General features: G+C 39.9%; 1 protein-coding gene across 2 annotated transcripts in view; it reads right to left on the bottom strand.

Annotated features, from left to right (window-relative positions):
• Nucleotides 1-4482: 4482 nt before the first annotated feature.
• The window catches only part of eif2ak3 (eukaryotic translation initiation factor 2-alpha kinase 3), a 77049-nt gene continuing 65702 nt past the window's right edge, over nt 4483-15829 (bottom strand). For both annotated transcript variants that reach the window (XM_060841001.1, XM_060840941.1), the window contains exons 14-17: nt 13409-13576; nt 13223-13324; nt 9546-9608; nt 4483-5366 (exon numbers count right to left, since the gene is read on the bottom strand). In XM_060841001.1, coding sequence (XP_060696984.1) covers nt 5190-5366; nt 9546-9608; nt 13223-13324; nt 13409-13576 — 510 coding nt within the window. In that variant the 3' untranslated portion in view covers nt 4483-5189. The remainder of the gene's footprint in view (nt 5367-9545; nt 9609-13222; nt 13325-13408; nt 13577-15829) is intronic.

Genomic DNA, 15829 nt, shown 5'->3' on the forward strand with positions numbered 1-15829 from the left:
TGGCAAGGTGAACATTTATTGGCTTTTTCTATACAACTGAATGATTTACTAATCAGTTTAGTGGGCAATTCAGAGTTAACTACAATTCTGTGGAACAGTACTCACATGTAGACCAGACCAGGTAAGGTTAGCAGATTTATTTTCCTAAAAAGCAGCGAGTCAGATTTTTGAAAATAAATCTGAGAGTTTCATGGTTATCAGTGAAGCCAACTGTTATTCCAGACTGATTTACTAACTGAATTTAAACTCTCCAACTTTAAGTCTGAGCTCTGGATTATGAATTGAATAGCCTAACCTATCTAATTTTACATTATCATATCCCAAGTTTTCAGGGAGTTGGAATTTATGGTAGGTATTTCCAAACTAAGTGTTATGAATCCCAGTGAAATGAAAGGTCACACTTGGGTCACAATCCGCATCTCTGTAAAACAAATACAACAGAGAGGAAGAGATCGCCAAGTCTGGAAGTTTGACAGGACAATCCTGAACCCACCAGATTAATGTCAGCAAAGGAACAAGCCAGCCCAAAGAGCTCAGTCTACTTGAAAAAATATTTCTAACATGGAGTTCACGTGGGACTGGAACTTTCGAGGGCAGTTGCTGACACTTGTTGCAATAATTTTGCTCAGATCCAATTTGTGTACATGCAATTCGGCCCTGACAACATCATATCAAATCCTGATGATGCCATACCAGGTCATTGGGCATCCCAGGACAAGCGGTCATAGCCTTCGGATAAGGGGTAGCAAATTTAAAACAGACTTGAGGAGGAACTACTTCTCCCAAAGGGTTTTGATTCTGTGGAACTCACTACCCCACAGTGTAGTGGCTGCTGGGACAGTAAGTAAATTTAAAGGAGGAGTTAGACAGATTGTTAATGGATAATGGGTTGGAGGATATGGAGAGAAGGCAGCAAAATGGTGGTGAGGAACATATCAGCCATGATTGAATGGCAGAGCAGACTCCATGGGCCGAATGGCTTAATTCTGCTCCTATATCTTATGAACTTCTGTGGTTCAGGTGAGGTGGTGAGTGGCTGGTTCAAACTTTACTATTGTGTCCCTGCTCCTGTAAAACAGGCTCCTTAGCCCAGACTGATAAATTCGGTTGTACTGGTACCGGAAACCACTCCCAAATCAACGGGACAGGAGTTAGTGAGTACGCTGTGGTGGGAATTGGAGAAGACTGCTTAATAAATAAGTGGGCAGAGAGGTAAGGTAGGAAGAGGCTCGAGTGTATAGAGTAGATTGACATTTACAAGAGGTGGTTTGATTATAATGAAACTGTGGTAGCGTGGAGGGGAAATTACATAGTTAATGGTATAAAATAAAAACTAACAAGATGCTTTAAAGCACTGATTTTCATGCTTACAAGATGTATGCCTTGATCCGGAACACACAAACTATTACATATTGAAGGTTAAAGGGCTATTTCATTGCTGGCAGCTGGCATCACATCCTTAAAAAGTAGGTCAGACAGAAAAACTATTTGGAAGCCAAGTTCCATTTTGTTTTTCATGTGCTTGTCCAGCCTTCCCTCGAATACATCACTTCCTCTACTACTGCACACCTCCCCCTGCAACAGATTAGGTGCCCATTTTACTGGGCACCCACTCAGGGTGACTCAATGTTAACTTCTCCTTCTGTTTCTATTTGAAACTCAGTCTTCAGCTTCCAATAATGTTACAAGAAAACTGGAGGAACACCACCACATATTTCTCCATCCCTCTGGTTTTAAGAAAATATCCTCAGTAAATTTAGAAATCTTGGCCACATTCCTCATTCTTGCCATTCACAAAGGGTTAATTGTATTGGTAGTAAACCCTTCTGAGGGGACAGTCCAGAAACAAACAAGAATCTACCTATAGTGTTCTCTTATTTATCGCCTGGCAAGACACAACCAGTATTGCAATCTGAATTTTATGCATTTGCAGATTCTTTCAACTTTCAGACCAATTACATGCTAATTTCCATAGACTACTTTCTTTTCAATTTTCAATTATCTGACCACTTTTTTTTGCTCAATCACTGTCGTTTCTGGAAGATTATGAAGTCAAAGTTTCACGGGTGAGCAAATAAAAACTGAACTATTTTAATTGCACCGTACCAAAGCTTCGACAACCCCTTTCAAACTTGTGATCCCTACCATCTAGTAATGGAAATGGCAGTAGATGTATGGGACCTCCACCATCTGCAAATTCCCCTCTATATCACACACCAACTTGATCTGGATCTCTAATCACTGCTCCTTCACTGCCACTGGATAAAAATCCACAAAATCCCTTCTCAACAGGACTTTGGATGTCCTGAAACCACAGACTTCAGTGCTTCAAAAAAAAGCTGCTCACCTTCACTTGAAGGGCAATTCGGATGGACAGCAAATGCTGGTTTTGTCACCATGCTCACATCACAAATTCCATTAAAACAAGATTGTCCAGTAACTTGCAACGATTGAAGTAAACTTTTACTTTTTAATTACATCTTTCTCCTAAGATACTTATGTTCACTTTTGTTTCAAGTAGTTGACCCTAAACAATAATTCATTCATCCCTGGATTTTAACAGCCTCTTTTAATGCATGTAGAAGACAAGGGTATCACTGGTTAGGTCAGCATTTGTTGTCCATCCCTACTTGAATGGATTGCCTATTGAGTGGCTTAGAGGGCCAATTAAGAATAATCTCTATTTCTGTGGGTCTGAGGTCATAGCTTGGCGAAATCAGGCGAGAACAACATATTTCCACCCCTGAGAGGAGACAATAACATGAGCAATGAAAAAAAGAATGATCAACTAACTTATTACAGGAATGGTTTATGGAAATTAGCATTAAAAGCACTTTAATGAACTAGATGGCTTTTTTGTAAATTTTTATAATAGTGAAATGCTCACTGTTAGGGTGTTTTTTCCTAAGTTCCAGATTATTCATTAAGACTTCACCATTTGGCATGGTGAATTCAAAATCATGTCCTCAAAACACTGGCTCTGCAGATTACTAGGCTGATGATATCATTATGCCACCACTTCCCATTTGTAGTACCAACATACTATATTTCGAATGAAGATTTAATGTTGTTTGATTTAACAAGCTGACAATTCTTTTTAACATGACAAGAGCAGCAAAGATAACAATCTAGTAGCCTATTCACCTGTATGGGCTAACTCCAGCACCACTTAACTAATCCTATTTCTATTCTTTCCCAACCAACAACCTTTCGTTATTCAGATAGTACCTCAGTTTTTGTATACTGAAGAAAGTTGATATAATAATTGATGGTACATATATGTGTTTGAGTAAGATCAGGTGTTTTTTTTTAAAACTGGTTACAATCTACACATTAAACAGCTTTTCCTCCAGGCTGAACAAAAACTAAAATGGAGGTCACCATAATGAGCCAAAATTAAAGCCAGAAATCAAAACAGATGTTAAAATTTGAAAAATTTAACATTTGCTGAACACAACACCACAAACGCATGATCCTAAGAATGCACAAAATGATATAATATCATGATAAAGGTCCTGGAGGAATGATCAGATTGGACAGACTTAAGCATTCTGCTCAGTAATTTTTAACCAAAGTTGAAAACTGCTTAGGCAATTAAAGAAATGGAAAATTGTTCTGGTTGAGTGTCCAAAACCAATGTGTTCTACATGAACCTGGTTGACATGACAAGGCAAAGGAACTGGGTTTGAATTTTGCACTGCATCTTAAATGAGCATGATAGCCCAGTATCAGTCCAACACCTACCCTCCACATCTGCAATGAAAATGAGAGCACAGGATGGGCGACACAGTGGGCACAGTGGTTAGCACTGCTGCCTTGCAGCATCATAGACCTGGGTTCAATTCCCGCCTCAGGCGACTGACTGTGTGGAGTTTGCACATTCTCCGTGTCTGCGTGGGTTTCCTCCGGGTGCTCCGGTTTCCGCCCACAGTCCAAAAATGTGCAGGTTAGGGGAGTTGGTCATGCTAAATTGCCCGTAGTGTTAGGTGAAGGGGTAAATGTAGGGGGACGGGTTTGAATTGGACTGCGCTTTGGCAGGTCGGTGTGGACTTGTTCGGCTGAAGGGCCTGTTTCCACACCAAGTAATCTAATCTAAATGTAAAGGATATGCCTTCTGCCAAATTAGATGCAGATATGCAGGTTGGAATTTTCACTGGAATAACCCAAAAAGGTGCTGAAGTAGTAGCACTACAATTAAGAACGGCTAACCAAACCCTGATGAAGGTCCCGGAGTCTGGGACCTTCTTCCCTTAACTGATCACTGCTGCACAGAACTATATCATTACCTATTCAAGCATTGAAGAGTTGGAGAAAGAAGTGTTGTGACAACATGGGAAATTTCTGAATGTTCATCTATTCTTAGCTGGTCAGAAATTCAAGCACGATACTTACAGGGCAAGAAATTAAATATCTTCAGTCAATACAGTAGTGTAAACAAAATGTCAAATGTAAAGATACAGCTTGCATTAAGAACTCAAATTTCCTCTCACTATGAAATTTGCACAGCATGATTAATAGTAGATATATTTATGCTATTGTGCCCTCACAGCACTATAAATACATTTTAAACTTCAGCATTCACCATGTCCAGTCAGGCCAATTCCCAAAGATATGTGGTTGAGGGGCAGGTATTGCTTTCAAATCCACATTGCAGTATTGATTCAGTTTCTAAAAATACAGGCTTACAGTTGAAAGCTGGACAAATGCCTTTAGACATAAGGATGCAAAGAAGTTAGGAGCACGACGAGCATCAAACATCCCTCTTCACAAACTAAATTCCAGTTTTCACTTTCTTTTGAAATGCATGCATCTGATCTACTGTGCACGTGCAGCCACAAGAGGAGTGCACAGTATGTGCTTATAGAATAGAATTAACTGAAACTGTGGTGCACTAGACAAAATGAGCCCTCAAATCAGTATATCTGCACCTGTTATTTCAAATACATAATCCTCCGAGCAGAGACATTTTCTTAAAAATGTTAAGATTCAGTTTGAATGTATAGTAGAAAACGTGGTGAGAGGCTTTAGTATCACATCACTTGGTCCTGAAGACCTTTGACAATGTTTTCAAAGTAAAAGTGGTCAGAACGTGCCTTGACATCTTTCTCAAATACTGATTGCATTGTAACAATGGAAATGGAAAGTGTCAGAGATCAAGAACCTGCAGGCTGAGCAGATGACGTCCACTGTTATGAAACAGATGCCCTCACAGCCTTAACTCCATTGCAGCTGAGTGTCCGTGACCTCTGCCTCAGCAGCTGCCTTTCAGGAATGTCAAAGCTCTCGAAGAATGGGTTGTTGACAATGTCCACAGCCTCTGGACGTTCCGCTGGCTCGTGAGAAAGCATTTGCCGCACCATTTCATGCTGTACCGGGAGGGGTTTCAAAAATTCAGAAAAAGTTAATTTCCACACAGCATACTTTTAGGTTTGCCCAACTTCAATCTTGCTGCAAATATATTCGCTAAAGACCTCTGCAGAATATTGTGATCAATGCCACATCAAAACTTACAAAAGAAACTTAAGGCCGAGGACAGCACAGAGGAGATTAATAAATTAATTTCAATTATCAGAAACATTAAGGAAAGATTTAGTTGGTGAGGTCAACATTATGGAGGAGAAAAAAAAGATAGGAAGAAACTATCTACTGACACCAGTGTCAGTAACATAAATGTTATGGCACATTCAACACAACTAGCAAAAAGGCAACTGAGAGAATGTTTTTACTCCACAAACACTGAATAGCTTGCAGAAAATGCACCAAGTTGTCATAAGGTGCTTCGTAAAAGTGAAAGAAAATTTGATATTGAGCAACATAAGACATTTGAACAGGTGACAAAAAAGCTTGGTCAAGAGGCTGCATCTTCTTGGAGGAAAGCAACATAGACAAAACGATTAAAGTAGGGATTTAAAAAAGAAATCATGGGATGTAAGTGGCATTGGCTGGATTAGTGTTTATTGCTCATCCTTATTTGCCCTTGAAAGACAGTGGTAGTATTAAGTTAACATTTTGAATCACGGCAGTCCATTTCATGTAAGAACAACTACAAGGTCATTAGCGAGGGAGTTCCATTGACATTGAATGAACAGTGATATATGGGATGGTGAGTGAATTGGTGGGGAACTTGCAGGTAGTGGTGTATCTGACGACCTTGTCCTTATAGATGATAATGGTCATGGATTTCAAAGATGCTAAGGAGCCTTGATGAATTTCTGCAGGGCATCTTATTGATGGTGCACACTGCTGCTACAAAGCATCGGTGGTGGAAGATGTGGGATTTGTGATTGTAACGCCAATCAAGCAGGCTGCTGTGTCTTGGACGAGCTTTTTGAGTGTTGTTACAGCTGTACTCATTCAGGCATGAGTATTCAAACACACCCCTGACTAGTATATGGTATGTGGTGGATCAACTTTGCGGGGTTACATGATGATTTACTCAATGCAAGATAGCTAGCCTTTGACCTGCCTGGTAGCCAGAACATTTAGACGGTTAGACAGTTCAGTTTCTGAGGTAAAAACAATGACTGCAGATGCTGGAAACCAGATTCTGGATTAGTGGTGCTGGAAGAGCATAGCAGTTCAGGCAGCATCCAAGGAGCAGCGAAATCAATGTTTTGGTCAAAAGCCCTTCAGTTTCTGGTATCCCCAACAGATATATTTGTAGTTGCAGATTTTGTAACAGTAATATCACTAAATGTCAAAGTTACAAAGGTTTGGGCTTAGATAGCTGATTGCAGAGTTGACAACACAGAGCAATAAAATCAGTGATGCATAAGCCAGATTCAGAGGAATACTGAAATGTGAAGGTTACAGATCTTGAGCTGGTCAGAAAGAAATGTGGTTTAGTTTATAAAGATTTGAGGAAAAGAAAAAAATTAAATTGAAACCTTTGTGGACAGGAAGCTAGTAAGAGGTGTGTTATGTGACGGAACATAGTAGAGACAGCAGGGTTTTGGATTTAGGTAGGTTACAAAATGGGAAGTCAGCTCAAACAGTATTAGAAAAGTCAAGTCATGTTGCAACAAAGCTTTGGAGGAGGGCTTCAGCAATCAGCTGAACCAGGGATGGAGCAGATGTTACAGAAGTGGAATGAGGCAGTCCTATTGACAAACTTTCAGTCAGAAACTGAAATGAAATGACACCAGGGTTGAGAATAGTCTTGTTGAGCCACAGTCATGCTGACAAGAGGAGGAGGAACAGTCAGTAGGTAAGGAATAGGATTGTGCCAGAGACCAGTATCATACTGGAAATCAGATAAACAACAATGTAAAGGTTGATGGGAAGTGCATAATATAAAGCTTAGCATCAAAGGCAACATAGGGAACTGAACATTATGTTTTTATATCATATCACTGAAGGGCAGCATAAGAAATAACAGAGGGCTGACGAGAGGTTCCTGAGGGTTCTGAGAAGTAACTGTATAGGAGCGGAAAGAGAAACCATTTTAGATGATTATCTAGTTACAACCAGAGAGAGAAGAATGGAACCAGGGGAGTGCAGTCCCATCTGGCTGGACAAGATACTGGATGTCGCATTTAGTACACTTGCCTTTATTGGTCAGTGCATTGAGTACCTGAGTTGGGAGGTCATGTCGCGGCTCTACAGGTCATTGGTTAGACCACTTTCGAATATTGCATGCAATTCAGGTCTCCATGATATAGGAAGGGTGTTGTGAAGATTGAAAAGTTTCAGGAAACAATTTACAAAGACGTTGTCAAAATTGGAGGGATTGAGCTATGAGGAGAGGCTGAATAGGCTGGGGCTATTTTCCCTGGAGTGTTAGAGGCTTATAGATGTTTACAAAATCATAAGGAGTATGGATAAGGTGAATACAAAAGGAATTTTCCCTGGGGTGGAGAAGTCCAGAACTAGAGGGCATAGGTTTAAGGAGAGAGGGTAAAGATTTCAAAGGGAGCTAAGGGCAAATTTTTCACCCAGAGAGTGGTGCACGTATGGAATGAGCTGCCAGAGGAAGTGGTGGTAGATAGTACAACTGCAGCATTTAAAAAGGCATCTGGAAGGGCATACGAATAGGAATGTTTAAGAGGGATATGAGCCAAAATGGGACTAGATTTGTTTAGGGTATAGAGTTCACACGGACAAGTTGGACCGAAGGGTCTGTTGCCATGCTGTCCAACTCCATGACTAACAGTGGAGTGCTGCAGCAGGAGGGTTTTAACCAAGGGTGTCAAAAGCTGCAGACAGATTAGAAGAGGTTTAGAGGATATAATGTGATAGGGCAGTTTTAATCCAACATGATCAGAAACCAATTTGAAAGAATTTAAACATGATCGATAAAATGGACAAAGATTTGTCACGGCACCACAGTCAAAGACAGTATCAGAAATGTGCTGTCTGAAAACGATGGTAGATGGCTGAATAAACAGCAACTTTTAACAAAAAAATTGGATCACCATTTTAAAACTGCAAAGGAATTGCGATGCAATGGGAGAAATAACAGCAGAGGTGAGACACCTACTGACTGTTCTCTCAGAGTACAGATTGTTCTGGTGTAATACGTGTAAAAGCAATGCAAATTAACTCTAACATGATTAATGAATTGTGGATGCTGCTTGGATAACACATGGGCATAGTGATTTTCTATAGTGATCTTCTCTAGAACAACATTCTATCGCTTGAGGTCACAGAGGAATACAACTGTCGTATTATAGCAGAACGACCTGTTTGCAAAATGTGGACCAAATGGTTTCCTTTTGCGGTGTATGACTTTATTATCAAATCATTGTCACCATGAAATAGGAATATTTATCTGTGACACATTGACATTTTTTGTAGCAACTTAAGACAGCTTAGAGCAAGGCATCCTGGTGATGACACAGAGTTGTCTAACATATAATGCTTCAGAAATAAGTACACAGGCAAAATCACAAGGCAGCACAGCAGAAAAACATGCAAATTGTTGAGACTATGATACTTCAATAGTGGAGGCAAAATACCTCCCCATTGTCCTCACCATCTGTTAGTCTGCTTGTACTGCTCAGGTGGCTCGGTGTTGAGCAATTAAGTTTCTGACCAGGAGTTCTGTGACTAATATTCCCTGGTCAAAACAGCTCTAACCCTTCCAGGCAAACCCAGATTATAGAACCGTGAAATAGGCAGTGATGCTCAGAAGTTGATAAAAATCATGCATTACTAGTCACTATTTTCAGCAATTACATACTCCCAGCTTGAAGCTTGTAACAGATGGTCACTCCCAATGCGGCCATCAATATTTGAATATTTAATCATTAAGGATTGCATTCACTTGCCTGCAGACCACTGGCTATGACAGAGATCTATGCTACTTTCAATTCCTCATTTCTGCCTTTTTGACGGAGATTCGGAAGCCAAGGTACATGCGCAAGAATTTCACCTCATCTTATGTTCCAGCAAGTGGCAAGTCACAAAAAGTTCCCAGTTCTGTTTATAATCTAGGTTTATGTTGTTCTTGTTAATGCCCATATAATTGAACATGTTAACATCAGATCATTTGTGCTACCAATTAAAAGCTAAGTATCAGATTGTGCCCCAAGCCCAATGCTTACCTCCTGAAGATAGTCCTCAAGAAATAAAGAGGGGAACTTCAAATTTCTTACATCTGTTAATGTCTAAAAAGGGAAAGGAATTCGATTAAACATTACAAATTAGCCTTGAATTCACAGATCATTCAATGGATAAACACTGCTTTCAACATATTAATCGAAGATATCGTCTCTTTGACATGCACGAGTTAACTAAAGCCAGCAAGGAAAATGGCAGACGTATAAAGTAAATTAACAAAAAAATGAAGTCAGCCAACATCTCTGCTTCCAAACCTCTCTTTGATCTGCTCCCTGGATGTCCCTCTTTATTTTCAAAGAAAAACATCATGAGACTTCAAAGTTACTGGGTGGGTCAGTGTTTATTGTCCAACCCAAATTGACCTTGAACTAAGTGGCGTGCTTGGCCACTTCAGAGGGCAATTAAGAGTCAGCCACATTGTTGTAGAGAAGGAAGCACATCAACCAGACCAGATAAAGATGGCAGATTTCCTTTCCTGAAAGGTATCAGCAAATCATTTGAGTCATTATAGCAACCAACAGTGAGTACATGGTTACCATTAGGCTATCTTTTTTAAGAAAAGATCCAGTTTTTACTAAAGTTGAATTTCATAAATCTACCATGGTGGGATTTATAGTCTGCTGCCTATACCTTTATTTCTGAGATTTGGATTACTAATCTACTGACACTTGGCAGAGGGCAGCATTGGCATACTGGCCAAAAAAATAGTTTTTCTATCTTTCTGTTCACCTTCAAAATATTTTTCAGAATATTGTTTTTCACCGAAGCAACACTCCCCCGAAAAAATCTTTTGAGTAGCTCCCTCCCTCTCAATCCAACAAACGTTAGTGAACTGCATGTATTCTAAGGGATCAACAGAAAATCATCATACTCCTAATTTGTTTTTAAAATCTTGTCAACTGGGGGAATACCTTGCTAATTACCAACTGTCTAATTTGTTATTTAATTATCTCAACTAGTGGTATTACTAAATCAAACACATTCCCAGAAGGAAACATGGCTCTACAGATCTATATTTAATTGTTTGCAGTTGCTTGCCATAGAGATGCAGACGGACAATGTCAAAAGTCACATGACACCAGGTTATAGCCCAATAGATTTATTTATTTAAAATCATTAGCTTTCAGAGCACTGTTTCATCCGGTGGACTGAAGTGAATTTGGAGCAGCCCTCCTTTTAAATAAATCTATTGAGTTATAACCTGGTGTCATGTGACTTTTGGCTTTGCTTACCATGGTGATTAGAAACATACTCATACAAGGCTACAGGTTTCTTTGAACAAAAGAACATTCAAGCATACAAAACAAGGAGCAACAGTAGATTGGTTGACCTCTTGTACCTTTCTTAACATTCAAGTTGATGGCTGATCTGTTCTTTTCTTTTAAACTCTACATTCCCATCTACTTTGGATAATCCTCAATTTCTCTACCTAACAAGAATCCATCCTCTGAAAAAATGTTTAATGACCTCACTTTCACCATGTTCTGGAGGCAAAGAATTCCAAAGTTCTACAACCCAGAGAAAAATTTTATCACTACTCTGAAAGAGCAACCTCCTAACTTTGAACCTTGCCCTTAGCTCTAGACTAACCTGAAACAGAAAACATTCTTTCTTCATCCACTTAGCAAAACCATTCAGGATCTTGTACTTCAACCAAGTCTCCTCTCACTCTTCTGAAGTCCGGAGGAAACAAACCTAGCCTGTGCAACCTATCCTCAAGCCAACACACTCATTCTCGATACTTTAGTAAAGCTCCACTGAACCTCCCAAGCATATACATGTAAAACAAAAAGAGACCAAAAGCTCATATGGTATTTGGGATGTAGTCTCACAACTGCCATACATAACTGAAGATTCCAATCCTTACTTTTATGCTTATATCCTTTTGTAATAAAAAAAAGGATATTTCATTAGCTTTCTTGATTTTGTGCTGTACCTGCATACACTATTAACCTTGTGATTTGTTCATCTAAACATCAAAATCCCGAGCTCAGAATTTTAGGCTTTCTTTTGAAGTAATTTAAGTAATGCTCTGTTGTGCAGTCTGCCTGCCAAAATAAACAATATCATATTCTCCCATATGGTGTTACAGCTGCCAGATGTTTGAACACTCAATGCATTTATACTGGTCTTTCAAACTGTAGAATTTTACAGAACAGGACACCATTTGGCCCATCATGCCTACAACGGTTCCCAAAAGAGTGAACCAGCTGGTCCCATTCTCCAACTCTTCTCGAATATATTCTTTCGAAACCTCTCACGGAATCTATTTACACCACTCTGGCTGGTCAGCATTTATCAGTCTTTCACTGCCCAACAGAAGATGGTGGTGAGCTACCTCCTTGAACTGCTGCAGTCCACGTACTGTTGGTTAACCCACAATAGGGAGAGAATTCAGGATTTTGACCTAATGACAGATGATACATTTTCAAGTCAGGGTGGTGAGTGGCTTGGAGGGGAACTTGCAGATGGTAGAGTCCCATGTCTGCCCTTGTCCTTCGAGATGGATGTAGTCATGGGTTTGGAAGGGACTGTCTTAAGACCTCTGAATATCACAGTGCATCTCATAGATGGTATATACTGCTGCTACTGAGTGAAGTTGGAGGAGGGAGTGGATGCTTGTGGATATAGTGCCAATAAAGCAGACTGCTTTGTCCTGGATGATGCATACTGGGTGTTGTTGGAGTTGTACCCATGCACATACTTCTTCACTTGTAGGTGGTGGACAGGCACTGGGGAGTCAGAAGGTGAGTTACATGCCACAACATTCCTAACCTCTGATCTGCTCCTGCGCTTATGTGATGAGCCCAATTAAGTTTCTGGTCAATGGTAACTCCAAGATATTGAAAGAAGGGGAATTCAATGATGGCGACATCGAATATCAAGGGGCAGTGATTAGATTGACTTTTATTGGCGATGGTCAATGCTTGGCATTAGTGTCACATGAATGCCAGTTGTCAGCCCTTATCATGCCTTTCATTGGATTCACTGTTGCAAATTGCAAAATCTTGAGGCTCCTGAAAACTCATGAAGCATCTGATCTCATCACATCCGATTAAGCAGACAAAGACCCATTTATGTATACTTCATTTTCTGCCAGCCAGCCAACCGTCTATCCATTCTAATATAGTATCAAAGTTCACTGGCACGAACCTTTCATAATTCTGAGTGCTTAAGCTCGGAGTTTTAACAAGGTGAAGCTTTCTAGCCAATTTGCCTGCCTTGGAAAATTGATAAACTATAACACTTTGGTTGTTGTGACTTCCTCTGTACAATATGTTAAAAACTTTTCTGCAGATAGCAAGTGTTCTTGCTTCTGAAATGAACTCTTAGTTCTTCTGAACAGAGGCCTTGAACCTTCTGCTTGGAGGTCAAACTAAAATTATTGCCTTTTAACTCAAAATAAGCATCTATCCATCACTATAATGGTTCTCCCAGGTTCATTACGGTCATCACAAACATTTGGGTACTGTTCCTTGGGTCACTAATGTTGGAACTTTGACCTTTTTTAAAAAAAAAGTGACCTTCAAGGAGGTGACTCAATCTATTTGCCTCGATTTAAAAAAATATATATAAATCCCAAAATAACAGGTATAAAACATCTTTCTTCACAACTCATTGATGAAGAGACAATGTTACATAACTCTGTAGTGGTATTTACCTGAACTCTCTCCATTTGTGTACTGAAGGGATATAACAATTCAAACAGGATCAGGCCCAAAGAAAAGATGTCCACTTTGTGAGAGTAAGTATTTCCAGATATCTATGAAGTATAAAGAAGCTTTTACAATGTTAAACTTAGCATTTACCAAGTTCAGTGGAAATGTTTGAGTTTGACATTACTCACCTGCTCTGGACTCATATAGAGCTTAGTGCCTACTTGCCCTGTGTGTCTAGCATACACTGGCATTGGTGTAAGTATGGATCCCTCTTCTTCCTCTTGGTCCATTTCAGTGACTAGCCCAAAGTCACCCACTTTCACCACATCATCCAAAGTAAAGAAAATATTTGAAGGCTTAAAAGGGAAATAAAAACGAACTCCATTTCAAACAAGAGCGCATAAGACTCGTGATTAAGAGAAACTATTGATGAGAGTGTATTCAGATTAAATACGAGACTGTTAAGAAATTAAAACAACTTTTTGCAAAAAATTTAGGATTCATTTGAAAGTGCAACTGGGAACCACTGCATTTAATGGTGAACATAGAAAGGAGGAGAAGTTGGCTATTCGGCCCTCAAAACTCCTCCACCATTCACTATGACCGTGGCCGATCCTCTATCGCAATACCATATTCTTGTTTTCTCCCAAAACCCTGTGGTGCCTTTAAAACATGTATAAACTTCTCTTTCTGGAATACATGCAGTAACTTCACCTCCACAGCCTCCTGTGGGAGAACATTCTTTGTGAGAGAACCTTTGAATGAAGAAATCTTTTCTCATCCTAACCTTAATGCCCTGAGACCGTGTGCCATGGCTCTGGACTCCTCATCCAGGAAAAACATCCTCCCTGCTTCTAACCCATTAGATTTTACACTTTTCAATTAGAGTACTTCACATCCTTCAAAATTCTAATTAAGACAAGCACAGGTGAACTAGTCGCTCCTCATAGGATATCCTGATCAGCCTAGTGGCCTCCACCACACTGTATGACAAGAGAAACCAAAACCGCAAAACTGTTTAGGAGGAGTTCTAGGATTTTAACCAACAAAAATTGAAGGATCAGCAATACATTTCCAAGTCAAGATGGTGAGAGACTTAGTGAGGAACATGCAGGCGATAGTGTTTCCATGCAAATTTTCTTGTCCTCATTGAAGATAGCAGCTGTGTATTTGGAAGTTGTTGCCTAAGAAAGTTTAGAAATTTCTTCAGTGCATCTTGTAGATGGTACTGACGACTGCGACAAAGTAAATGCTTATTAATATGGTGCAGACTGTTTTTATTTCCTGGATGGTGTAAAACTCTGATTATTGTTGGAGCTGTAGTCATCCAGGTAAATGAAGTATATTCTTTGAAACACTTGACTAGTGCCAAGTAGATGGTGGACAGGCTTTGGGGAGTCAAGAGGAGAGCTGTTTGTTGCAGAATTCCTGGTCTTCGAGCTGCCCTGATAGCCACAGGATGTGTATGAGTCTAGTTCAGTTTCTGGCAAAATACAACCCCCTAAATGATTTAGCAATGGCGATACATGGAATGATGGCCAGATCAAAGACAGAAGTGGGAAGTTGAGTGTGAACCCTGTGGAGATCGAAGAGATGCTAAATGAACATTTCTCATTGGTTTTCCCTCAGGAAAATGAGAATATTGTTGAGGAGAAGAATGAGGTATGAGATATTAGAGTAGAAAGAATCAAGGTTAGTTACGAACAGGTGTAATCACTTCTCTGGGAAGCTATGAAGATGTTGTGCCCTTGTTCAAGAAGGGCAGTAGAGATGACCCAGGTAATTATAGACCAGTGAGCCTTACTTCTGTTGTGGGAAAGATTTATAATCGTCTAGGAAGCAACAATTTGATTTCAGATATAGTTAACATGGTTTCGTTAAGGGCAGGTCATGTCTCTCAACCTCTGAGTTTTTTTGAGAAGGTGACCAAGCATGTAGATGAGCGTAGGGCAGTTGACGTGGTATATATGGACTTCAATAAAGTCTTTGATAAGGTTCCGCATGGTAGGCTGTTGGAGAAAATGCAGAGGCAAGGGATTGAGGGTGATTTAGCAGTTTGGATTAGAAACTGGTTTTCTGAAAGAGGGCAGCGAGTGGTAGTTGATGGAGAATATTCAGCCTGGAGTCCGGTTACTAGTGGTGTGCCACAAGGATCTGTTTTGGGACCACTGCTGTTTATCATTTTTATAAATGACTTAGACGCAGACATAGGTAGATGGATTAGTAAATTTGCAGACTTGAATCCTTGAATTTTAATCTCTTGAACATTTTAGTTGCTCCACTTCTGGTGGTTAGGACTTTAAATGCCTGAGCCCCAAGATTTGGAATACCCTCTTTAAACCTCTCGAGCACATTTTTTAAATTTCTGAGATGCCTCTTAAAACCTACTGCACTGACCAAGCTTTTGGTCACCTGGCCTCATATCTCATTTCGCACGATGCCACATTTTACCTCACTACACATTTGTAGAGCACCCAGAGACACTTTATTACTTTAAGAGGTTCTACACAAACTGAAGTTTCTGCTGCACAACTCAATGATTCTTCAAGGACAACCCATATTCCAAAGGCTAAAAATTACATTCCACTCTTCCCTGCATTCCACTACCC

Source organism: Hemiscyllium ocellatum, chromosome 1, assembly GCF_020745735.1.
Source record: "Hemiscyllium ocellatum isolate sHemOce1 chromosome 1, sHemOce1.pat.X.cur, whole genome shotgun sequence".
Taxonomy (NCBI): domain Eukaryota; kingdom Metazoa; phylum Chordata; class Chondrichthyes; order Orectolobiformes; family Hemiscylliidae; genus Hemiscyllium; species Hemiscyllium ocellatum.